Source organism: Cupressus sempervirens, chromosome 7 (assembly GCF_028749045.1).
Source record: "Cupressus sempervirens isolate cs-2001-9-10 chromosome 7, ASM2874904v1, whole genome shotgun sequence".
Classification (NCBI taxonomy): domain Eukaryota; kingdom Viridiplantae; phylum Streptophyta; class Pinopsida; order Cupressales; family Cupressaceae; genus Cupressus; species Cupressus sempervirens.
Window position 1 is genome coordinate 625,806,056 of NC_143124.1, and position 26,934 is coordinate 625,832,989.

Below are 26,934 nucleotides of genomic sequence, written 5' to 3' on the forward strand. Positions count from 1 at the left end.
TGTACTAAGATATCAATATTTATTTAAGTTGGTATCTTATTTTATTGAGTGAACATATTATGTTTTGAGTGACACACATATATTAGATAGCTATGATATTTTGATTGAGACTAAAAGTCATTTATTAGTCCCTATCTTATGTATAAGTCAGGGAAAATTTTCACCGGTATTAATTTTTGCACGGAAAAACTAATGTATTATATGAAACTTTGTAAGGTTCGATTTTTAAAATCAATTATGGCTCTCTAATTCTGATTTTTTATTGGACGGACAAGAATTTCTTGGTGTTCATATGAATTTTTATGACAAAAAAATCATAAAATTGAAGGAGTAATAAATGAGTCTCATTTATTATTTGTTAGGCATTGTAGCTTCATTTAGTTCATTTAGTGGACGATTGGCCATATTAGGAGATTATTCTTTTTGCGGTGACAATAAATCAACTACATACATTGTGACTAATTTCACTTGCTCCAACTTTTTATTATTATTTTAAATACAGTCATCCACCAGAGAGAATGAGAAATGTAAAATAAATTATTTTTTAATGTTACACTTACCTATACAATATAACATTTTAAAAATTATTATTACATAAATCTATAAATCAATAATATATGAAATTAAGTATTTATTTGTAATAAATTATTAATAAACACTTATTTATAAAAATCCTATATTAAATATAATTGAAGACTATTTTGTATTTCATATATATTTGATAAGTAGATTATAAATTTTAATAGATTATTTAACTATCATATCATAATTTATACATCTTTAATATTTGTATATACAAACAAAATTTCTTTGATTAACATTATTTTTTTACCTTTCACAAATTTTAAATTTTAAGACATTATTATGATTGAAAGCTTAATATAAAGACTATTGACAATTTTTTAACTTATAAACAATATAACATTGATATTGTATTAATAATATTACTATTTTATAAATATAATATTTGCCAATTATTTATATATACAATCACAACTACAAGAAAATCTAAACAGGGACTCTAGCTCCGCAAGAGCTCTAAGCAGAGACTCTAGCTCTGCAAGAGCTCTTATTTCACTTAGTAATGAATTCATTTATTTTTAGTTTTATAACATTTATAAGTCTTTTCATATTCTCCAGTGAACTTTGGTAATGCTTTCCGTTGTCCCAAGTTACAATATTACGGGGTTGAAAAGGCAAAGCTATGGATATAGGAGGTGGCGTAGGTCTTGGTGCACTTGCTGTGAAATCTCTTGATTGGGTTACAAATTACAATTACTCGTGAGGGAAGCAACAGTTATAGATTTTGTGCAATCTGGCATCTGGTAACTGACCTGTACAACACTTGGCAACCTATTTGAGCAAAGCCCGCGAGAAACAAAAGCAAACCGAAACACCAATACGTAGCAATATGTGTGCTCTCAAAGGACTTCGAAGAGTTGGAAAGTATGAACGCATGTAAATATGTCCGTGGCATTTTAACAATATTTTGACCATAGACCACGTGTAGATATATATTTACAATATATAATACCTAATCCTTTTGCTTCATTCAACTAATAAATAATGTTTTTACACATATAACTTTATTCGATTAGTGTGATGTGTCTTTAAAGTTATTTAATAACAGACACATGAAACAGGTTATAAATCTTGAGATATTTTCAATTTGCTAACCATCAACGCTGAGTTTGAATTCGAGTCGCAATAAACAAGAGACGCAATGCATCATAGTTCCTGCCTAACGCATAATGGTTGTAGAGGTGTTGATGAGTGAGAATAAGGTTAAATAGTTCTAAATTAACATTGTGAATGCATTCATTTTTGCCTAAAAATGCACTTGTGATCTGACAGGATGACTAATATTTTTTTGTTAAATTCTCATCCTCCAAATGCACTTGTGATTTGATAGGATTGGTCATATTTTGTTGTTAAGTTCTCGTGTTATATTATTATATATTTGGGCATTTAAGCCCAAGAATAAGAGGCCAAAGTCCCCAATATGGCACTAAGTACCTAATATCATACTACAATCAATACATATGCTTTAGACAAATTTGCACCTTTTACATTGACAACTTAAAATATGTGCAATGAAGAAAGATATCTATACCAATATTTGAATTATAGAACTTGAAGAAGTGATGAAGCATTTGGAGTATCACATTATATGTTTAAGCATGTTATGCATGCTACTAGAGAACCATAAGTAGTTGGAAAAACTCCCCCAACTATGTATTATTCTCTACCTTGATTATCAAATGGAAATCACACTATTTTTAACCCTCAGATAGAGATAAATAGCAGTATAGAACAATAACAACATAAATATATATGCAAAAGAAAAAATGATAAATAATATAAAGGAAGAGGAAGAGATAAAATAGTAAAATAGAGTGATACCAACATAAGTTGTGTGTGTAAAAGAGAGACAGAATTAAATATAATTATTTTTCTTAATAAAACAAATAGTCAAAATAAAATCATGGTTATGATAAAAAATTAGAATATATTATATTTTAATTAATAAAACTAAGAATTTAATTTTTATATTAAAATTCACATTTGTATAAGAAAAAATAAAATGTATTGAAATATAAAAATATTTTATAAGTAAAACTAATTGCTTGATTTTACACAGTTAGAGAAGGTTTACTATTTAATGTTTTGTAATTCCAATTTTTTCATAAAATTAAGTAATTTTTAATTATGACATAATATCTATATAATTTAATATGTACATTTGTAAATAATAAATAAATGTAATGCGTATAAATTTGATGTTGATGAATAAATATGATGTAATAAATAAGAAATAGAATATAACTATTTAATTTTAATAGTTTATAAAAACTTAATAATAATTTACATATCTTTTAGAATTGAATTATTTCTTTTTTGTGGTTATTTCTTTCAGTATATTTTTTTGATGTAAAATATAATTATTACTTTAATATTAAAATATATATTTAAATTTTAAATATATTTAAACTAAATGATAAATTATCTAAATATAAAATATTAATAATAATAAATGATACATATTACAAACACTATTATAAAATATAATTAAAAAATAATATTATTTAATTTATTTTTACAAAAGTAAAATAATAGTAATAATTTAACTACTTTTATTCAAAAATCAAAGTTTTAAAAAATTAGAAATTCAAATACAAAGATGTAACGTATTGAAATTATATTGCTATTCAAAATTAATATTGATTAAACATGTTGTGTGAGATGGAAGTAAAAATGATTGGAAATAAAAATCTTATCAACCTATCACAAATGTGAAAAAGATAAAGTTGTAATTAATGCATTCATTAATGCAAGATGAAGTTGTTAGAAAATATTTGTATTTTTGTTAAAGAAAATTAATTTTCTCCCCCACCAAAAATAGTATGGACCAATAAAATGAATGAAAAATGTGATTTATAAAATAATGAAATACTAAAAAAAGATATAAATATTTGAAATTTCATATAATCTTTTAAATTTTTTGATTTTATTGGTCAGTGTTAATGTCATATTAGCACTAATATAATGGATAAATATTCCTGCCATAGATAGGAACTAAAAATCAGCTTACCAAGTATGGTCTGGATTTATTTTTTAAAACTATGGTCTAAAATGAGCCTTACAACATATACATATCATATATGTTATCTATTTAAGTTTTCTCATTTTTCTATAAAAAATTTAAATGTAAATCTACTTATTAAATTAATTTCCTTGTTCCCTTGTAATTGTATGTTCAAACCACACCACGATAAATACTGCCCCCTTTCTTACCATCTTCTGCTCAATGAAAGTCCTTCCTTCTCAATGCATGAATTTGCCACTTACAATGCGTTTTTTCACTACCTGCACATTTATGTAATTTACATCCAATCATTTTTTTTTAACTTAAATTGTTTACTGTTGATGGCGCATATCACAATACAAAGAGTTGAGGGTGTGGTGGACCAAAGGAATGTCTTGAAAAATATAATGGTGCTTAACGTCCACAACTGCTGCCATTTTCACATCCAAGAAGAAAATAATAGTGTAATGCATTAGATACCAGCCACTTGTCTCTCAAAAGAGAAAATAATAGACGAGCTACGAGGCTCCCAAACATTACTTACCAGCAACTTTTCTATCCACCTGGAAAATAATAGTGTAGCATTTAAGTTACCAGTCACTTTTATATCCATCTGGACAATCATAGACACTGTAATGCATGTATTTTCCAAGCCACATTAGTCTCCACTTCATCCCATAATAGCTTTCTTACAACGTCCAATGGCTGTAGTTAAAATACAACGGGTCTCATCATGTGAAACTGAAAATTCTCGAGAAATATGAACTATTCACAAAGTCACAACAAACAGAAAGTTCCACAGAAAATTGCTCTTCCAGCTGCATTCTAAAATATTTCACCACTGCTTAAGTACGTTACATTTAGCTTTGTATTGCATGGATCATAGGACTATCCAGCTGACACTTTTACTCTCCATTGGCAACTATGTGAAATAAGATTGCCGTAATTAGTCACCATTGATTATCTACACAATATTTTATAACTCTTGCCAGCATCCTCGTTGGAGTCCTAAGCTTCAATTTCAAATGTATGAAGCTAGAATGATGAATTGGTGACAGTTCCCAAGTAAATAGTCATCTAATTCATTGATGCTGACAATTGCTTTAACAATGAAACAGCCAGGATAGTTACCGAATGGTAGTCTCTGACAACGAGAATTGAAAATTCTTCCATCTTTGTGGTGTATAAAAAATTTAGAATGGGAAATGGAAAAGCTTATGCGTGAAGCTTTGATTTCTTTAACACATCTTCAAGGACACGAGCAATTCTCTCTGCCATATGATGTTCCATGAAGCGCTCCTTTACCCTTATGTAGCCTTTTCGTCCCATTGTTAGCCTGCGCTCAACATTACGTGACAAATTCACAATGTTCTTTGCAAGTGGCTCAATACCCTCTTTGCCAACAGGATGCAGAAAACCTGTCGACCCATTGACAACAATTTCGCTCGTCCCTCCAGCTGCTGTGCCCTGAAAAGATGATTCACAGTGTGGATATTATTAGAGAACAAGACAAAAATCTGAACATGTAGATGAAAAATGGTCATAATGGCTAACAACAAATGAAATATAAAAGGGCCGACAGTAGAAAAAATTCCTACAAGTAGGTGACATGAGACAATTTCAAAGGTAAGTCAATCAACAAACACAAACCCAAAAAGAATAAAGAATTGTTCCATTCTTCCCCGAGAATAAAAGCTTACATAGTGCTCTTTGGTTTGGATTGTTCACAGTTTCATGCGAGTGCTGGACATTTTGCTGGAAAATTTTCACAAGTCTTAGTTTTAAACTTGTGTTGGTTGCTTAATTTGTTCTATCGCTTCGTTCCTACCATAGATCTTTCGCAGTTTGACTTTAAAACACTGATAACATCCATACAGAGCCAAAATACAATCCTTCAAATTGCTGTATGAAAAATAAAACATTTAACCCTTTATTCTTCAATCTTTTTGCCTGCGTTGTTAAAAAATTCAGTAATTGCAGTGGTGCTTCAAACAAATCAGTATTTTCAACAATTCGTCCATGGCCTTTGTTCCCACACACTTGCTTTCTGAGAGGGATGGAAGGGAGATCCATGGATAGGACAGTCGACCATGCATATTAGCATGCTTAATGCCAGAGCAAAGATTTGTAAAGGAAAAAGATTGAAATAGGGAAGGGTTGAGGGACTCTGGGAGGTAATGAAAAACCAATCCTTGGAACGGAAAAAGGAGGAGGTTGAGCGATATCTTATTGTTCATCCATCATCCTACCCTGATGAGTGCCTTGTTATTCAAAATGGAGACTTCACATGGCTCTGGTTATTTTTGGATAAAGATAGGCTCCTTATTGTCAACCCTTAAAGGCTGTCTCTCCCTTGCAGGGGAGGAGCTAAGCCTTGAATTCCCTTGGATTGCTGGGGTTCAGCGTGATCGAATGTTTATACTTCCTGTCCTTTCTCCTGCAATATGCTCTTAACCTGCTTGTTGGTAGTGTGCAAACACTTCACATAGACGCTAACTTACTGTCATTTTCATAAGTTTTTCCATCAATCTTTATCTTTGACAGTGATGCAGGAGATCCTGGAATGTGAGCAACCTTCCATAACCAAAAATATTTAATTCTATTTTTGCAATAGTTTGAATTCAAATTTTTTGATGAATAAACTTCACGTAATAAGGCCTAGGCCCTAAAATATCTGTTAGAGATTGACCAAGTTGTAATGTTGCAGATTATGGACCACCTAGTAATGGCATCCTCTAAGCATATCTTTGAATATTTTATATTGGCATGGAGTTGGGAATTACATGACAGTAAATAATTCAAAATATTAAATTTGTAATGTTTAAAGAGCATCTCTTCACAGGTGGGTATGCATGTGACAAGTGGCATGCATTTCTAACTAGAGATTCTTGTGGGGTTATGGAGCTGTCATAGTTGACCAGTTTGATTGATTGTTAGAGAAGGTGGCTTATCACAACATTTATGAAGCATCTTATATCATATTTATAGTGGCCTCCTTATTTTAACATGGTATTTGATAAAATATAACTTTTACATTGATAGTTTATGTTATTTTACATTTGTGGATGTTGATGTGGACTTAACGCAGTATTATGACGGCATTCACTGCAGAATTTGAATGTTTTTGGCAGGATTTTCAATCTTAACGTGGTATTTGGTTGGGTTACCCAATCATGGATTGTGGTAGCCATAGAAGAGTTATTCGTGGCATCACATTTCATAAATTAAAGACAAGAGTTAGAGGATTCAGTTTGACAGTCGCAGGTTGAAGGATTGGAATGCAGTTGAAGCTCAAGTGTGGGATGAAAGCCTTGCAGTTTCCTCTTGGCTTATTTTCCGCTATATATCAGATTGGACATGTTTAATTCAGGCCCATGTGGTCATATGATGGTGATTCACAAGAGCTTTTATAATTGAGAAGCTGGATTGTAGTAGAATCCTGAGAGGAAGGAGATGGTTTCTATTGACTGTTCTAGTTAGCATGTAGACTGATTTTATATAACATTGTATCAGATTTGAGAGTTTTTGTAATGCCTAAAGGGATGCCATGCATTTTATTATTTTCAGATTTACATTGTAGTCGTACTTCCAACATCTGAAGCATTTGAATAGGAAGCAGAAGCATAACCTTGCAGTTGTGTCTATTCATTTGCATTTCTAAGTTGCTCGTGTTTGTAAAGTTAAAAACCAATATAGATTTGGGAGGTTGGGTTTAAGACAAATCATTTGAGTGATTAGCATATGTCTTTTGAGATAGGGGCCTGCCCTGCATCACAGAGCTTTGACAGTAGCAGTGCCCAAGTGATGATTGGGCTACAAAGATAATAAGAAATAATAGAAAGTTCGCGTGTAGATTATGCACCCACATGAACCATCAAAAGATAATCAATTGAGTGTTACGTTGATTTGATGATGTTGGGGTTTGAGATGCCTCAGCCACTGATTTGGGTGACCTGGAGAGATTCATTCGACCTGCTTTCCCTACATGGACATGATAAATATAAACTCTCAGATCCTTCACTGGCTGGAACTCAAACACCTTCAATATGGACTTCCTCCTGCAATTGATCCCATTAACATCCTCAATGAGAACCTGATGCAGGAGCATCTTGCATCCAAAATAAAGGGGAGACATGTTGAATGTAAAATTTAAAATTAAAGAACCAAAAAATTAAATTAAATTAAATTAAAAAAAAATTCTGGAGGAGAGAGAAAAGTGACGAAAATTAGAGGAGAAATAATAAAAAATAAAAAGGAGAAAAGAAAGGAAAAGAGGATTTTTATTTTCGAGGTGCATAGGTGGCATAAATAGAAAAATAAAAAAAAAATAGTTGTCATTACATTAATCGAGGTGTGTAGGTGGCATCTTAGAAGCTTGTGGAAAGTTTCTTAAATCTTGCATTTAATAATTGTTGTGATCCATAAAGGAAATGTAATTTTCTAATTGGGCCACATGGTGGTGCTTAGTTGTAATTCTAGAAAGTTATGGAAGTTTTAGAAGGTTGTGGATATTGTGTAGGAGGAATTCTAGAAAGTTGTGGATAAGTCATGCATAGGGTGGTAAGTGCCTATTTAAGCAAGGCATATGAGCATTTCTAATCAAGCTCAAGGAGTAGCTTGAGGAGTGGAAGCTCAAGGAGAAGTTTGAGAAGTAGAAGCTAGAAGGTGTGAAGACTCTTATTTAGGATTTCTCTTATGTTGAAGAAGTCATATCATCTTGTGGGTGTTGTAAGGATTTTTCAAGTATAATAAAATTATTTGTGAAGCATTTTTTTTTCTTGGTCTCTATATTGTTGCTTTCTTGATTGTGAGTGAGTAAGGGTGGTGTGGCCCTCTATCAAGTGGTATCAGAGCGGGAGTTCCTGAGTGTGTGGACAGATCGCCGAACGTGAGGCAGTTTACACTAGGATTTGCAAAGAAGGTTGATCTTGTGGCTGATTGATCTTTTAGATTGGTGGATTTGTTTAGGGTTTGCTAAATTTTTGGAAGATGCCTCCAAAAAGATTGGACCCCAAGGAAAATGATGACCTTAGTGAAGCGATGGAAGAAAGAATCTTAGAGAAGATAAGAGCAAAGGTCAAATCAGAGATTGCATTGATAAAGAGTGACATGATTGCTGAAATTGTGAGTGCTTTGGGTGGTGTACCTAGGCATGTGGGTACTGAAGACAGATATGACGAAGTTGTCGAAGACTTTGAAGCTGCTAGTGAGGATAGAAGTGATCATGAGGAGAGACCTATTGGAATTAGGACTACTCAGTTTTCTCGACCTGGATCTCAATTGAAGTTGAAGCATAAGATGGAGGTTTCTAATTTTTTAGGTACTTTGAATCCTGAAGACCTGATTGATTGGATTGGTGAATTAGAGGACTACTTTGAGCTTGAGGGTATTGAAGATCCATTGAGAGTAAGGTTGGCACAAACTAAGTTGAAGGGACATGCTGCTCTTTGGTGGAAGGAACTGCAAAGAGACAGAGAAGAGGAAGGTGAAATGAAGATCACTAGATGGAAATTGATGGTGACTAAGTTAAAGGCAAAGTTCATTCCAGCTGATTATGAACTTGAATTGTTTAAGAGGTTGCAGAATCTGAAACAAAAGGATATGACTGTGAAGGATTACACTGAGGAGTTCTACAAGTTGACTATTCGGTCTGGGCATAGAGAATTGTCAAAGGAGAAGGTAGCACGCTATATTAATGGTTTGAGATTCAATATTCAGGATGAGGTTGGTATGCTAAATATTTCCACAGTGGAGGATGCTTATCAGTATGCTTTGAGAGCAGAGGAAAAGCTAAAGAGGAAGAATCAAGGTAGTTCTCGAGGGAAGGAGAAGCAAGATAGTTCGGTACAAGCTAAACCAAAAGCAGAAGGTGAACCAAAACCTATTGAACAAAGAAGAAGGACAGGTGGAGGTGTATTCAGAGGTAACTGTTTCAAGTGTGGTCAAGAAGGGCATAGATCTTTTGAATGTTCTATTGGTAGGACAGCTACTATTGTGAATGAGGTTGAAGTCTAGGATAATCAGCCTGAGGAAGGAGAAAGTTTGTTGGCTCGACGAGTACTAATAGGTAAGAAGACATTGGATTCTTGTCAGAGGACTAGTTTGTTCAAAACTTGTTGTAAGTCTGGTGGGAAAGTTTGCAAGGTGATTATAGATAGTGGTAGTACTGATAACCTTGTTGCTGAGGAGATGGTTCAAAAACTTGGTTTGAAGAGATTGAGACATCCTTGTCCTTATAGGATTGGCTGGTTGCAAGGTGAGCATGCTTTGGAAGTGAGAGAACAATGTCTTGTTGATTTTCAGATTGGGCAGTATAAGGATCAAGTCTTGTGTGATATTGTGTATATGAACAGTTGTCATGTGTTACTTGGTAGACCTTGGCAGTATGATTGCAGGGCTATGCATGATTGTGTTAGGAATGTGTTTACTATTGAGAAAGGTGGTAGGAAGTTTTCTTTGATTCCTTTGCAGAATGAAGGGCTCGGTAGGAGAAACCTGAGTGTTGGCAGTCGAGTTGAGTTGGCAAATTTTGAGAAGATTGAAAATCAGCATGGGAAGCAAACGTATAGAACACCTGTGTTGGATGTAAAGGAGAAGAAGAAAAACAAGGGAAAGAGTGTGCAAGTTGAAGATTTGGAGGACATATATGTGAAGAACCAGTTTGGGATTTATGTGCTGAATCCCGAAAGATGTTCTTCCAGCTATTAGAACATCTTTTCGGACCTGGGGAGTCTCATGCAGGAGCATCTTGCATCCAAAATAAAGGGGAGACATGTTGAATGTAAAATTTTAAATTTTAAACAAATTAATAAAAAAAAAAATTTTAAAAAAATTTTAAAAAAATAAAAAAAAATCCTGGAGGAGAGAGAAAAGTGACCAAAATTAGAGGAGAAATAATAAAAAATAAAAAGGAGAAAAGAAAGGAAAAGAGGATTTTTATTTTCGAGGTGCATAGGTGGCATAAATAGAAAAATAAAAAAAAATAGTTGTCATTACATTAATCGAGGTGTGTAGGTGGCATCTTAGAAGCTTGTGGAAAGTTTCTTAAATCTTGCATTTAATATTTGTTGTGATCCATAAAGGAAATGTAATTTTCTAATTGGGCCACATGGTGGTGCTTAGTTGTAATTCTAGAAGGTTATGGAAGTTTTAGAAGGTTGTGGATATTGTGTAGGAGGAATTCTAGAAAATTGTGGATAAGTCATGCATAGGGTGGTAAGTGCCTATTTAAGCAAGGCATATGAGCATTTCTAATCAAGCTCAAGGAGTAGCTTGAGGAGTGGAAGCTCAAGGAGAAGTTTGAGAAGTAGAAGCTAGAAGGTGTGAAGACTCTTATTTAGGATTTCTCTTATGTTGAAGAAGTCATATCATTTTGTGGGCGTTGTAAGGATTTTTCAAGTATAATAAAATTATTTGTGAAGCATTTTTTTTTCTTGGTCTCTATATTGTTGCTTTCTTGATTGTGAGTGGGTAAGGGTGGTGTGGCCCTCTATCAGAACCTATTTAAAACCAAGTCCTTGCATAGGAGAGAACCCACAATGGTAATCAGATTGAGATCTCTACTGAAGCAGCTGACTTCATTTCCTGAGGCATAAGTTGCCTTCAATATTTGATTTCTGGAAATATATTTTGGAAACCAGCATGCCTCAGGGACATGTCTCCTGTGTTTTATACACCACCCAAATGGGGACACCCTAAAGTCATGGGGACCCCTGCATTTTCCCCATCCCCTGGTGTCCTTCACACCACGGCCCAAACAAGGGGCCATCACCAGCATTTCCCTGCAAAGCAAGGAGATTTCATATTGGGTATTTATTATATCCAGGTATCCTTCAACCATCTTAAGGACATCAGGTAATCCCTAGTGGCCAAAGAAAAAATACAGGAACCAAAAAAACGAAAAAAAATTAACTCTTACTCTTTAGCTTCCATGTTGCTATACAGAAGGAAGGATGTTGAGTAGTGGCGCCATCAGTTAAAAGCAAGGAATAAATTATAAAACATACAAACATTACTGAAAATCAGAAACCAGTTGAATGGAAAGAAACTTGTGAACTCATCTTAGTGGTGATCAAAGGCTTACTTAAATTCACAAGTGCCAAGGTGAGATCCTCAGCATATGCTATACAGAGGAATTACATTGAACCATTGAAACATAATGTTTTGTTCGATTCCCTAAACCAGGCAAACTTCATCATAACCAAATCTATTTCAGACTGACATGGTATGGGCTCAAATTTATATTTTTAGTAAATATATTTAAATGTGCATTTTTTAACTGTAGCTCCTTTTAATTTGTCTAATTTATTCATAGGTGTTTTAAATTTATTTATATTTTAAAGAATTCAATATTAATTGTATATGTTATAATATATTTTAATAGCCATGCTCAAAATCTGCAAAAGAATTTGCCATCACCAAAACTCAGAGAGACATTGTTGGAAATGCTATAGATTTAGAATGAGGAAAGTGGTTCAGGTAGACATACAAATATCATATTAGGAGGAGATTAGAATCCTTAAGAACTCTATAAATTATAATTCAGGAATAGGCCCTTGGAGTTACGGAAGCAAGATAATCCATAGAATAATAAATTTATGTTCATTTATTCTCTTTCTTAGTTTCTTCCAGTTATTTCACTTTTTCCTCTTTCTTTTTGATCCTCACGGCAGACATCTAGCTGAAGGTCATCATAAATAGATTATAGCCCAGTGTTCCGTGGAAATACATCCCCTGCCCACCACAGCTGTCCAAGACATTATGAGGATGCTTGGACTTCAAGGGGATTCTCACCTGGCATTGCCTTTATTTAGGAATTTTCTCTCCTTAGCTTTAAGACATTTCAGGATTTTTGTCTACAATCCCAAAAAAAATTCCTGGTTTATGGGAGTATTTAAGGATGTCCAAAGATTCCAGAGAATTGAGACTTCCAAGGAGGTCTACAATCTAATAGGGCTAAACCTGAGATGTGCTAATGTCTACCATAAAAAATTTAAATCTAACAGTGGATATTGTGTTTGATCTGCTTGCCCTAAAAGGCAACCCTGTATTATGAAGGCATTGTATTATCATTATGGCTGTATTATGTGATATATTTTAAGAGTCCCATAGGTTTTGAGTTGCCTTTGTATGTCCATTGGTGATATTGCTATGAGAAGCTTGCTCTACAAGTATATTGTTATCTATTCTTAATTTCTGAAAAATACATTTAGCAGCTTTGGGAGTCTGGGGTTTTCCTCTCGAAAGGGTCTCTCTGGGTAAATTATTGTGTTGTGGCATACTTGCTATTTATGTTTGTTTTTGTTATTTTTTTGTAATTGTTGTAGAGATCTGAGAAGTTTTTGCATTCCCCTCTGAAGATTTGTGTAGGAAGCTGTTCCACTACCTTAACTTCTGTATACAAAGCATATTGGATTCATAACAAATGCTGGTCATCTTCCCATGAATTAAAGATGCCCAAAACAATCATTGCCAGAAGCAACACCTGAGAGATAAAATGCCAAGCTTGAAGGACTAAAATACAAACAGGTTGCCAGAGAAGTGCTTGTAACTTACTTGATCTCATTCAATTGTTGGCTGCCATGTCAACTATTAATTTGTAGTTGTTCCTGGGTTCTAGCTCATCGCAGTATGAATTGAACCAAATATAACCCTATCATGGACTATTTAAACCTGTCTATCTGTTATGAACCCTCTATTTTGCATTAACCATCTACTGCGAGTTACCAGTGACTGCCTTCCACAATCCAAGATGCAAACTTATTAATTTGGGAAATGGCAATTCAACTCTCTAATTGGCTTGCTCAGATCCACTTTAAAAACACAACCTAGAGAAATTGAATCAGTCTATCGACAAAACAAAAGTATGTAGTAACTCCATGGCTCTCAAGGTTGTAAGTATGGTATGAAGGAACCAAATTTTATCAGGCTGAGATTTTTTCCTACAATTGGTTATAATTAAATTAGCACCAGGCTGGTGACATTAGATGCCAGTGTTACAATATGTATAACCAATTAATAAAATATTCACTTGACAATTTACCAGAACAAAATCCAATTATTCCAATACTTTCCAAATTAATAACTCCAAAATCACTAACAGTTTGGTTTGACAAGAGTACCAATACTGGTAGCTGAAATGCCATTGCCTCAATTGTTATTCTACCAAAACATTCCCCTCGTGCCTGCAAAGTATACATCAAAAAATAAGCAACTGTACCACAAATATTGAAATTCAGAATATATTATTGGTCATCAAAGTGCCCATTGTTTTTGTATTCAGTGATTTAGATGATGCCCAAAAAAATTGCTTAGTGAACATAACAAGCCATATTAGCTTACGTGCTTGATTTTTTTAGCCTATGATATTTATATCAGGATTCAACTGCATAGTTTTTAACCTAAATAAATGGTTTCCTTTAAATTTGGACTACAACAAAATACTAAGCACATTCTATTAAACAATTCAATGATCATTTGTTAAGTGTCCTATTGCATACTTAAATAAACAATGACTACAATGTCATAAAAATGCAAATATTGTCAAACACGAATGTATTTAATCAAACAGTGAACAAAACTGCATATTGGCCAGGAGAGTAAAACATAGAGCAAGAGAATGCACACCACAGCTCCATATTCAATTCAATTTCAGATCCAAAGCATAAATAAAACTTGAGTCTTAGTTCCCAATGAGGGATCTGGTGGAAGTAGAAGGACGGCAACCATGTCACAGAGGCTAGCCCTGGAAACCAACCATCTATAAACTGAGTTATGATGGAGCATCTAGAGGGAAACCCTACCTGGCTGTGAAAGGAGCATCTATAAATTGCCAAGGAGAGCTGTGTTGGTATTTTAAGTAGGACTGCATGACTGTCACCCTCGCTTATTAAGGATCCCTCGAGAGAGTATTGGGGATACTAACAGAAAAGACATAGACCAAGGTGACAGATGAGAGGATCTTGCACATTGTCATTCAAACAGCAATTAGTGGCAATATCAAAAACTGCTCAATTGACAAAGTAATCCAGATTGCCCATCACTTCACTAGCTATTAAAGGATATGTCAATTGGCATGTCAAAAGAGCTAAGAATGCAGTTGCAGACCATCTAGCATGTTTGGGGTTCAACTTCATTTGTCCTAAGGGCCATTTCTATTAAATAGTAACCACCTTAATAAGGAATGCAAAACTTCTGTACCTTTGTGCTAAGGATAAGAACACAAATCACAAACTTTCCTAAAACTTAGAACTCTTTATTCTAATGGATTTTTAGTAGTCATTTATGTTATCAATACTGTTGATCTAACAGTTGTTATTGATATTGATTAACCCTGGTTTATTTTTCATTGGCTGGTTGCTAGCAGTAGAGAAATTATGTTTCTGTGGCTCCTAGGATCCAAAATCACATTATAGGAGTGGCAGTGCTCCCATTGGGGAGCAACTATATTATAATTATTAATATATTAAAATAACTGTTTGGTATAATGTCTGTTGATTTTAGACTGACACCCCATAAATTGTCGTTGATATGTGTGCATGATTTCATCTTCCTGGAACATATGAGGATGTGTCTTGTACTGTTTGGAAGTCTTGTCAATGTTAAATTGTTGATTGATTAGAGTTGATTGGGTTTTTTTATGTGATGTTGTCTTGCCTTAGTCTAAATTATAACATTTTGAATTATGAAAACGCTAAAATAAGGTTAGACTATATTTCTAAACTTGAAAAGAGAATTATATTTATAGAAAGGTGATTGATGGGATAAGCATGGCCCATCCCATGCCTCACAGATATGAGATATATTTGAGTACAAGCTTTTATGAAGAAAAGGTACTCCATTGTTTATGGAATATAATGGTCTTATTGCAAAAATTAAAGTTGCCTTGCCTAAGTAAAAACTGTAAACCAACAATAGGAACAGTTAATTATTGTTGTTTGAGATTTTTGTCATTCTTGCAAAATTAGGCTTTCTTTGTCAAGAGCTTTTTCCCTAGGTCCTAAATGGAGAGTGATCTCCATGCTTCAGACAGATAAGGCTATTCTTATGGCAACAGTTATCCTGTGATATCAGGATTCAGCAGTGTAGTTTTTTAGTCAAACTCATTGACCCATGGTTCATGAGTAGTGGTTCACAGGAATCCATCTCTCATGAAAACAAATGGAACACTTTCACACATTGCACCTAGGTGATGCTCACAGAGGTGAAGCAATGGGATTTCCCAGGAGGTCACCCATCCCAGTACTACTCCACCCCAAGCGTGCGTAACTATGGACTTTCCTCCATGGTTAAGCCCACTTTGCTTGCAACCCATTTGCATGAGGAAATGGCTAACTTGACTTGAGTCAACAATATTTTAGGGGATTGTGGATATTTCTAAGTGTTCTGTCTGCGATCAGTTTGTAAAAAGCTTGGGGAATGCTTAGCTCTTTGCCATCTGGTATTCAGTGTTTTCATTGTATCAAGTTCAACTATCAGGTATGCTACTTTAAAGGATTACAGAGGAAAAAATAAGACCTTAAGGTTTACTAGTATCTGCAAGTGTAATTACTAAGCTAAATCTTACTCTCTTCAGCAATGAACTATTTATTAGTTTCTTAGCTTGGTTTTCTAGGCATATGAGTGATTGTCCATTTTGAAAGAAAGAAAGAGTGTTATTCCTGTAAAAATATTTCTTCCAAACAATAAGTATACTCAGACTTGGCTTATTATAAGGGATTTATGGATTTTCTATAACACTGTCCTCCTGAGTTTAGTATGGTTTGTGGGTGAAGGCCCACAGTGGAGAAACCCCTTTGCTTCTTTTAGTCTCTAGCAATTGCTAAACTCCTATGGAAATATGCAGATACTGCTGTCTGTAAGATAAGTGTAAAAGATTCAACTTTTAAGACAATAAAACGGAATAAAAATACCAAGCAACAAAACAAAGAACTAGCTAACTTAGTTCTGAACAAACCAAGATTCGTCACAAATTTACAACTAGAAGTAACCAGGAAATTAAATACTATATGATAAAACTAATGTCTCTAACTCTATAAACCCTATGACTGATCATCACTTGGGATATCATCCCACCTCAGCATCCTAACATGACTCAAGGCATTCTATAGCTCAATTGGCATAATAGATACTTTAAAATCATGGCTAGTAAGCTAAATGTGAAATACGCCTTTGCGAGTGGTTGATCCTTTCGAGTAGTTAACCCTAAGAAGACAATTGAGTATGAAAACAATGCCTCAATAAGTATTCCAATCATAAGAGGAGCCTTCAAAAGCCATCTATCAAAATTAAAAAATATTCTTTGGCATCCAGATAGAACTAGACTAATATAATGAGCTTATCTATCTCATAGTTGTCATATCGAGTCTCATAAAGACGTGTGTAGATGTACTTGAAAAGTTTCAAGCAATATAAGGCAGCAATGATATTGCAACATACCTGAGAATTTTGGACCAGCACATCAACTGCTGCTAAATAAGGTATTACATTCAATGTTTTATTAACAAAATGCACACGGTCTTGCATTTTATTTTCCTTGACCAAATCTCGCAGCTGCTTTTCAAACTTAGTTTGTGCATTCATGTCACTCCCAACTATCACTGCATGAATTGAAGGTACTTGTAGTCGCTGTTCCTGGATTATTTGAAGGCTCTCATAGAATGAGCGTAGAAATAAATCCTGGCCCTTTCCTCGTGAAACACCTGTATAGTTTCAGATAATGGACAAATAAGGGTAGAATTGTATAACAGAAAAAAGTCATATCTGCATAATATCTTTCAATATGAGCAAGATAACATAATAAATAGTATGTAGACCATCAGTAACACTGCCTATTAATTATGACCATTTCCTCCATTTCTGAGCTTTTGAACTTGCCTTTAGAATCTTAAATAGTATTCATCGCCTGAACATAAAAGGACTTGCATCAATCATATATTTGGATAATGGACAACCTGTCTATCTCCAAAAGAAAAACATAGATTCATTCAAAAAAATAGTTTTAAACCAGAAATGCTAGACCTTCTCATGAGCAAATATGTATGGTAAACCTAGTAGTCGGCCAACATATCATGACCCGAAATTGTCTTCAGCAACAGGTTGTGAGGCGAACAAGAGTTCCAAACTCTAGACCAGAAAGTCATGATTTCTAAATTTGAACTTGCTATGCCATGCATTTACAGTTCGTTTAAAAAACTAAACATAGAATACACTCATATTAACGTTAAAATTCAAAAAATGAAGCATGATGTATAGCTTGATTGCTATCACATAAGAAGACAATAATACTTCAGTTATGATAAATATTAGAACTGATTGTTTTAGGTCACAGACGTACTATTAATGATTGCAAATAAGAGATCCTCATTTCGTACACCAAGAGATTCACGAACATGCTCCCGTAGAACTCTCTTTGCAACACTATCTTCAGCTGCTTCCATTAGGTCTTTACTATTACCCAGATGCACCACATATGTCTGTGGCATTTTTATCCTGTCCAGAAGAATAAACTCAGTTCTCAGATAATATATAATCCAAAATGAAAGAAATCAGTTTATGCCATAGTAGCATTACATTCCAAAAACTAGTAATCAGTCCCAAGTGATCACAACCTGACAAATTTGCCTGATTTTCTCGAATCTGAAATATTTTTATGCAAAACTTCATATGTTTTAGCTCTTTATTTAACTTAGGGTCAGAAAAATTAAAACAAAGGGAGAAATGGATTGCTTAAATTTAGGTTTAAGAGTTAAAAATTTTAACATTATGGAAATGTTTTTTTCACAATTTATTCTCTAACAAGAATTAAGGTTAAACAGCATGAGGCTGTCCCTATAGGTTGTGCTATGTGATGGTAGGCATTCAGCCATTTGCAATTTTAGACCAGACAACTGTTTTATATGTTTTGCCTCTTACGTGACAGTAAAACCATTTTTCGAAATCAACTCATATTTTGTAATGGGATATTTTAGCCAACAGGCTATTTGTGGGAACTTTGTTCCCGGAAATTGAATTTTTGACAAAAAAGTTGAGTTGGCCAGAAAATTGTAAATCCTTCCCGTTAATTATTTACCCGTATTTCACTCCACTTTTAACTCTTTTGTTTTGATATTTATTAGTTGTTATCTCCACTTTTAACTATTCTTTTTCTTTTTCTATTTTTAAAAAAAATATTACTTGTGATCTTTATTTATTTAACTTTTGATTTTTTAAATTTATTTAGATTTTAGTTTTTTAAAAAAATTAATTTATTTTTTATATTAGTTTAGTTTTTTCTTTAAATATTGTTTTTTAGTTTCTATAATTTATTTAGTCAATAGAACATTTGATAGAGACGTTGCTATTTTTTCATATAATTTTTTTGCATTTCTCTTATTAATTCATAATAGATTTTTTAATGGGATTTTTTTAAATGATTTTTTTCATATTTGATAAATTGAATTTAAATGAATAATATTTATTAATCTATTTAAAAGATTTTAGTAAATATTATGTTATTTAAATTGAAAATTATTAATAATCTAATTTGTTCATATAAGATTATATTTTAAATCCATAGTTACACCGCCTTGCGAGACAGTAGGACAAGTTTCCGAGATGAGGGGACAAAGAGGCCTTGATTTGGGGGCAGTGGGGAACAAGGGGGTGGTGGGGGGAAGCAAGGGTAGATATACTATACATGATACTTAAAATGCTAGTTATGCAAAGATGTACCACAATTATACAATATAAGATATAAAGATGTGAAAAACTTAAACATTGAATATTGCATTGAAGTTTTGAACTAGAACATCATGATTCATGATCAAATGACAAACAATGAACATTGAACATCAGCAAATGAAAGAGAGTCAAATTATATAATTTTAAATTTATAATATATATCAATCTTCAAATATAGAAATGCAAATGTGAATAAAAATGAAGAATAGAAGGCTTTTGAACAAAGGAGGAAGGAATGGGCCCCACATCCCATTATAACAAAAATAGAACCAAAAAAATATTAAAATAATGCCATTTTTAATTTTTTTAATGCCCCCCATCTTGTTGCCGCAGGAGACGTCCCGGCGTCCCCCCACGCATCCCCTACACCCACAAGGGACACGGAGCCGTCTCCGGCAAAGGTGGTGCTCTAAGTGGTGTCGCCCAAGATGCCAAGACATCGTCCCCTCATCTCGAGTGCGGCCCAATTTTGGTGGGGGGACATGTCCCTGTGTTACACTATTTAAATCTCCACTTTTAACTATTGCTTTTCTTTTGCTATTTATTTAAAAAATAATTACTTGTGATCTCCACATTAGCTCATGTTGTGAACTCTATTTATCTAACTTCTGATTTTTAAAGTTGATTTGGGTTTTAGTTTTTTAATTATTATTTATACTAGTTTAGTTTTTCCTTTAAATATTGTTTTTTAGTTTCTATAATTTATTTAGTCAATAGAATATTTGTTAGACGTTATGTTTTCATATTATTTTTTTATATTTCTCTTATTAATTTTTCATAATAGATTTTTTGATGGGGTTTTTTTTAAATGATTATTTTTATTCATATTTGACAAATTGAATTTAAATAAATAATATTTATTAATCTATTTAAAAGATTTTAGTAAATATTATGTTATTTAAATTGAAAATTATTAATAATCTAATTTGTTGCCATAAGAGTATATTTTAAAAAATAATTTTATTATCGAGCACCTATCGGCTTATTGTTGCAAGCACAAAAGTATGCAACTGCTAGTTTTAAATGTATTGTGTTTATTTCTGAATTATACACACTATATTTGACTTGAAATAACCAAATCAAGATTTTCTCTATTTTTGAAAATATTATATCATTTTGTAGTTTCTCAAGTTTTCATGTCTTATGAACCCAGGAAATTGAACACCATTTACGCTTTCGCCGCACCATGTGAATGGTTTGTAAGTGGAATGTCACTGTGATTTATAGCATTATAGGCCTCATTAGAAGTAAACATCAAGCATTAGCACGCTACAAGCAAAGTTCGTCTGTTTGTGATTACTTGGTTTCTGAAATTTACCTACAAACAAGAGAAGAAAAACAAACATGGCTATTCATAACAGTTGACATATCCAATAAGCTCGTGAATGATATATATATATTCACAAGAATGTTTTTATAACAAGCAAAGAGAGGAAATAAAAACATTCTGAAGAGAGAAACAGAAAGAAAATTTTCATATCGAATAGAGAGAGAATATGGAAACATAGAAGAGGAGTGGCCATTAGAAATAGAAATAAATCCACCAAAGAGAAAAACAAAAATAGAGAAATTTAACTCTAATTCTTTGCTTTCAAGTGTTGTAGTTCTTTCCATTGAATCACTAACTACCTTCCAAGAGAAGATTGGGGAGAGATGCCATGACATGTTTTTTGATGCAAAAATGTGAATATCTGAAAAGGCATTAACTTGGATGCAGATTGACAAAAAACGCAGCAAAAATGAAACAACACCCAGAAGAGAGCTTGAAAAACCCAGAAAGAATCTAATGTCAAATTCTGAATCTGCTGGCTCGAAAATTGAGGCACAAAAAACGTTGCACATACAAAATTCTAAGACTAATGTGTAGTGAGGTTCTCACACCATCACCCCAAAACTTTGGGGACCCCCTTTTTCGGTCGCCTTGGCAAAAAATTTTGAAGTTGTCCAAAAATAATTTGATTTGATTTTTGAAAATTTTGAGTCTTGGACGCCTTTAGGCTAGAAGAGAGAGGGTTAGATTTGTTTTTACCCGATTTCAACTTGATTTTCTAGAACCACTAATTTCATCCTTAGGCCGAACAAATTTCAAAGAACAACACTTGGCAAGATAAAATTGTAAATCTTGTACTTAGACGATTTTTTTTGAAAATTTGGATATAATTATATAAATTTGAATAATTTTCACAAAATAAATTTTTGTTGGATTTAAGTTTTTTGGAAAATCTTGAATTTTTTTCGGTGAAAAAATTAATTTTGTGATGATGAAATCAGATAGGAAAATCGATTTGACCCTAGAGAAATGATTTATTTTTATCAAAAAAATAAAATTGCATAGCAAAATCGATTTGGATTAAATTGCAAAAAATTGGTTTTAAATGGATTAAATTTGCCTTGAAGATTTTAAAATATTTAAAGAAATTAGTAATTTAAAATTGAAAAAATCAATTTTGGCTAGCCAAAATCCAATTTTTAATGATATATTAATTACTAAATCATCATTAAATGGAAACATTTAACGTCTACAAGGCTTCTTCTTTTTTTGCAATCTTGGTCTAACCGGCAATTTAAAAAAGTAAATCTCATCTTGTCAAAATTAATTTTTGGCTAAATATTTAATTGGGACCAAGTTTGTGCTCTAATTAATATTTTCTTTCTCCCAAGGTACCGGTTGGCCAGCTAAGGAGGGCAAGCAAATGAGGTATAAGAGGAAGTCCTTTCCCCTTATCTCCTCATTCCTCATTCCTCCTCTTCATGGTGTTTGGCGATTTTGACTTGGAGCAGATTTCATTGTGTTTGGCGATTTTAGAAAGGGCAGATTGACATTATTTTGGCGATTTTTCATGTTAAAGGCAAAATTCTCATGCTTGGCAATTTTCTCTAGGGCAGAGTAGACTTCCCATTCTTGGCGATTTATTTTGACAAAGAAGAACATTTTCAAATTTGACAAAGTTAAAAGACAGATTTGTTAATATTGAAGTCTGATTTTTTTGCTATAAGGCTGCGATTTTCTCCTTGCCCTATATAATTTCAAGTGGACAAAGATCTGGTGTTCTTCTAGAGGCTGCGAATTTCTTCCAAGGTTGGATGATTTTTGGTTGAAGAAGAAAACAAGGGGTAAAGTCTGATTTTTGTGGCATATGCATGGGCAATTCCAAGAGCACCGAATTCTAATTTCTCCAACTAGGGCATCAAGATTTGCAAAGGACTTGAAATTTCTAAGTCTGATCCAAAATTCAAAAGACCAGGCCATTGGTAAAGGTAAATTCAATTCATTTAGAGTTGAAAGGGGTCCTTAAGCGAATTTTGCTCTTTTGTTCTTGTCCAGTTTTGTTTCCCTTGGTTCTTTTTGCATTCATCATCCACCACTTCATCATCCCATCCTAGGTTGAAGATTGGAGATTGATAAAGGTAGAATCCATGATAGGACTTTTGAAGAGGCAGAAATAAGCTAGACCACGCTAGGTTGAAGTTGGGAGATATAAGTGTAGTCCATCCTAAGGTAACGGCGAGGCAGAAATAAGTAGTAGTCTCACCCTAGGTTGAAGATTGGAGATTGATAAGCATAGTGATAGGACTTGGCGAGACAAAAATAAGTGTAGAATCCATCGATAGAAAAAAGGTTGGAGATCAATAAGGGTAGTCCATATCACTTAGAACGAAAGGGCAGAAATAAGTGTTTAGGATGGTAAATGTTAGTGCAGGCAAGAACCCTAAGGAAACAAATACTAAGAAAGACAAAAAGGATATGATGCCCAAAACAACTTTCTTCTCAAAAATGAGGCGAATAACCGATACCAATGTCGGTACAGTAAATATGATGCAGATAAAAGACAAACTAAAGGAAGGACAATCCCCCATGGCAAAGAAGATATACAAAAGTGGGATTGTACACGCAACAACTTTTCCTCCTACCTTGCCTTGTCCAGAATTGGTTATGGAGTGCGCATCCAAGTTTGATCTGATTAGTAAATCCATCATTTTTTATGAAGGGAAGAGGGTGTTGGCCAACATTGGCGGACAGGGGATTGAAGAAGCATTTAACATTCCCCAGTGCAAGAGCATGACAATGGTGATGATGGATCAAGCAGCCAAGTCATTTCAGGATAACCAGGAGACTTATTTCATGCATCTAAAACAAGATTGGCTACACGAGAGAAAGAAAGGAGTAACTAGAGCACCGAAGCTCACAGTGGCAAATTTCAAATCAGAATATGGCGATCTCATTGTGCTTCTCAGCCGAATCATGGGCCTAGCTCAAGGTATGCAATTCGAAAACTGGATGTACTTCTTTATTGACGAAATTGGAAAAGGAAAAAGAAGATTTGATTGGGCTAGGATCATAAGCGAGAATCTAGAGTTGCAACTTAGAACCATACAAAACCAAAAGCAATTCTACATGGGATCCTATCTATTTTACCTAATTGCTAGATTGTATAAAAGTCCAAGACTTAAGGCCTTAGGAGAAGTTGGTGGTGGGCCGAGGCAATATTTGGTGCATGAATGCTATCCACAACTTCATTTGCACAACAACAAAGATTACAAAATGTTTTGTGACGCCTTTGCCATGAAGACAGTAAGGATATTACAAGGGACACCTGCTAGGAGACTCTCATCGGAAGCAGAAGTGAAGATAAAGAAATATGGGAATTGATCTATCCAATTTTCGCAATTCACTTACATTAGAGTAGCAGGAAGTACAGTTTGTCCCAAGAGGCTTCCAAGATACCCACCTAACAAGGTAGTTTTGATGGAATTGGCTAGGCAACTTGAGCATTATGACAGAATAATAAGACTCGAAGGTAAGACAGGGATTACCTTCTCATTCAGAATTGGCAATGATAGTTGCCCCAATCATGTCGCCTTTGCAGCTACGAAGAAGGAATTGGAATGGTATCATCTAGGATGGCACAAAGCAAGGCAAGGATTCGATCCTAATTATCTTATCAAGGTATCTCATGGAAACGCATTTAAACATGTTCCCACTATAGAAGACTTTTGGGCCAATGCCAAGGAATACTTTCATGTGAGAAAGCTAGCTTTCTCAAGGTTGTTGGTGAACATGATGAAAAATATCAAATTAAGAGGCCCTGATATTCCCAATCAACTGGAAGATGCAGATGTGCTGAGAGAAGATTATGATACAGTAGAAGGAGCAGAGTTGAATCTAGTAGATCGAGATGATCATCAGGATCCTTCCTTGGAAGCAGTCACAAGGACAGTAGATTTGCATACCGAGTCGTGGTATAATGAAAAGTTAAGGAAACTACAAAGTCCAAGGATACCCCTTACTTATGGGAAGATGAAGCCAAAAGAGGGTCTACTAGAATCAGTCGGACAGAAGGGTGAAGGAAGTAGCTGGCAACAAGAAACAGTTAGAAGTAAGAAGAGAGCTTTGGAGGTTAAGAAAAGTAAAGAACATCCAAAACCTCCAATGAAGAGACAGCACGCAACGTCGTCAAGGGAAAGTATAATTGAGGCTAGAGGCCAAGAAGATAACACAAGTGAACAAAGGACCGCGCTAGAAGTGAGCTCTAATTTAGAGTCAAGTGGTTACAGTAATAGCACCGAGTACTCTCCTCTCTCAGAAAATCAACGTGGAGATGACATAGCAGTTACTAGTGAAGAAGAAGATGGGCGATTGATATTTGAGGAAATGAGTCAGGTGCCCGAGGCCATTGGTGATGCTTTGTTAGCTAAACCAAATCCAGATTTGGGGAGATGCACCGCACCACTATGGTTAAGGCAAATGCTTATGCCAAAAGGCGAGTTAGTAACTGCCCAAACAGTGGAAGATATCCAAGGATAAATAGAGAAGGGTGATAGCGAGAACCAAAAATAGATTGCAAAAACGGTGGCAAAGGTAATTAGGAGCGACAATGATGGTCACCGAAAGGTTCAAATTGCTACACCAACAGTCAACAAGGCATTGGATGAGATTGCGGCCCAAGAATATGAGATAGTGGAGCATAATTTGGGAAGAAGCACAAATGACATGGAGTGTGAGGAGATCTAGGAGGGTATAGCTTCAATCAGAGAAAGGTTGAGGAAGGCAAATGAAAAGATCATAAAATTGGAGGCCAAGAACAAATATTGGAGAGATTGCCAACCTATCCAAAAGTTGTACAAGGCAGCCCTTCCTCAAGATAGCGGGAGTAACTTAGAAGAGATATCGGCTCAACTACATGAAGTCAGCTAATTAGGAGCGACAATGATGGTCACCGAAAGGTTCAAATTGCTATATCAACAGTCAACAAGGCATTGGATGAGATTGTGGCCCAAGAATATGAGATAGTGAAGCATAATTTGCGAAGAAGCACAAATGACATGGAGTGTGAGGAGATCCAGGAGGGTATAGCTTCAATCAGAGAAAGGTTGAGGAAGGCAAATGAAAAGATCATAAACTTGGAGGCCGAGAACAAATATTGGAGAGATTGCCAGCCTATCCAACAATTGCACAAGGCAGCCCTTCCTCAAGACAACGGGAGTAACCTAGAAGAGATATTGACTCAGCTACATGAAGTCAGCGATTGGATCCATGATACAATCCAAGATGGGCGAAATTTCTTGCCTTCCTTTGTCTTGACATTTGTTGGGCTATGCCCACGCAGGTTCGGACCCTGTTGTTGCAGCAGTCAGGGCAACCATTTAAATCAGTTAAAGTTTCTTTGATGGTACTTTTCTACTCGGATAACCATAGTAATTCTAGAGCTAATACGTGCACCAAATCCCGACTCTTGGAAGGGATGCATTTATTAGATATACCCGGTCAATCCTGCTAGTAGTCATATGCTTGTCTCAAAGATTAAGCCATGCATGTCTAAGTATGAACTATTTCCGACACTGTAAAACATGCGAAACGATTTGGAGGGCAAATGGCATAATAGATACAAATGAATGGATCCGACAATTTCTAGCAACCCTACGAGGTGTTGCAATTGATTGGTTCGCCGATGCAAATCCCCAGAACTTAACCACTTGGGACAAACCTTAAGAAGGAGTTTACTGCCGAATTTCAACTGGTGCGCGACGACAACGAAATTGTCGCGAGATATACAATACGAAGCAAGGGAAGAATGAAACTGTCCGCGTCTATGCCAGGAAATTAAAAGATTTGATAAGTAAAATGGAAAATAAGCAGGCGGATGGACTGTAGAAAAGATGGTTCATGGAAGGCCTAAGCCCAAAGTTGCGGAAGAAGATGAAAATTGTGCCACCCTCGTCATACACAGAAGCATACAACAGAGCGATGAACTTGGAAAGCGAGCGAAGGATGAAAAAGAAGAAGAATAGTTCCTCCGACTCAAATGATGACGCGTCCTCAGGAGAGGATAGCAGTGATGATGAAAACAGTAGCAAGAAGGTCCGCGCTCTAGAGAAGGACATAAACCCATTTGGCTACACAATCTTTACCGACAACATGAGCCCGTCAGCTACACAATTTCTACCGACAACAACATTCCAATCATTAGTGACTGTCAGAAACAAATTCAGAATATTTGAAGAGGAGTGGAAGGATTTCCTTCCAGTCAAGCATTTAACTATTCCCAGGCTACAGGCATTATTGGGCTTCCAGAGAAATATTTGGAAAGGGCCAAGTTGGTTGATGAAAGAGGATTGAGTACGGTTGA

The 26,934-nt window shown here is 34.6% G+C and overlaps 1 protein-coding gene across 1 annotated transcript in view; it reads right to left on the reverse strand.

Annotated features, from left to right (window-relative positions):
• Positions 1-4,093: 4,093 nt before the first annotated feature.
• Positions 4,094-26,934, reverse strand: part of LOC149548253 (uncharacterized) — a 41,806-nt gene continuing 18,965 nt past the window's right edge. The window contains exons 4-7 of the mRNA XM_089792312.1: positions 17,922-18,076; positions 17,024-17,286; positions 13,708-13,770; positions 4,094-5,053 (exon numbers count right to left, since the gene is read on the reverse strand). Coding sequence (XP_089648438.1) covers positions 4,802-5,053; positions 13,708-13,770; positions 17,024-17,286; positions 17,922-18,076 — 733 coding nt within the window. The 3' untranslated portion in view covers positions 4,094-4,801. The remainder of the gene's footprint in view (positions 5,054-13,707; positions 13,771-17,023; positions 17,287-17,921; positions 18,077-26,934) is intronic.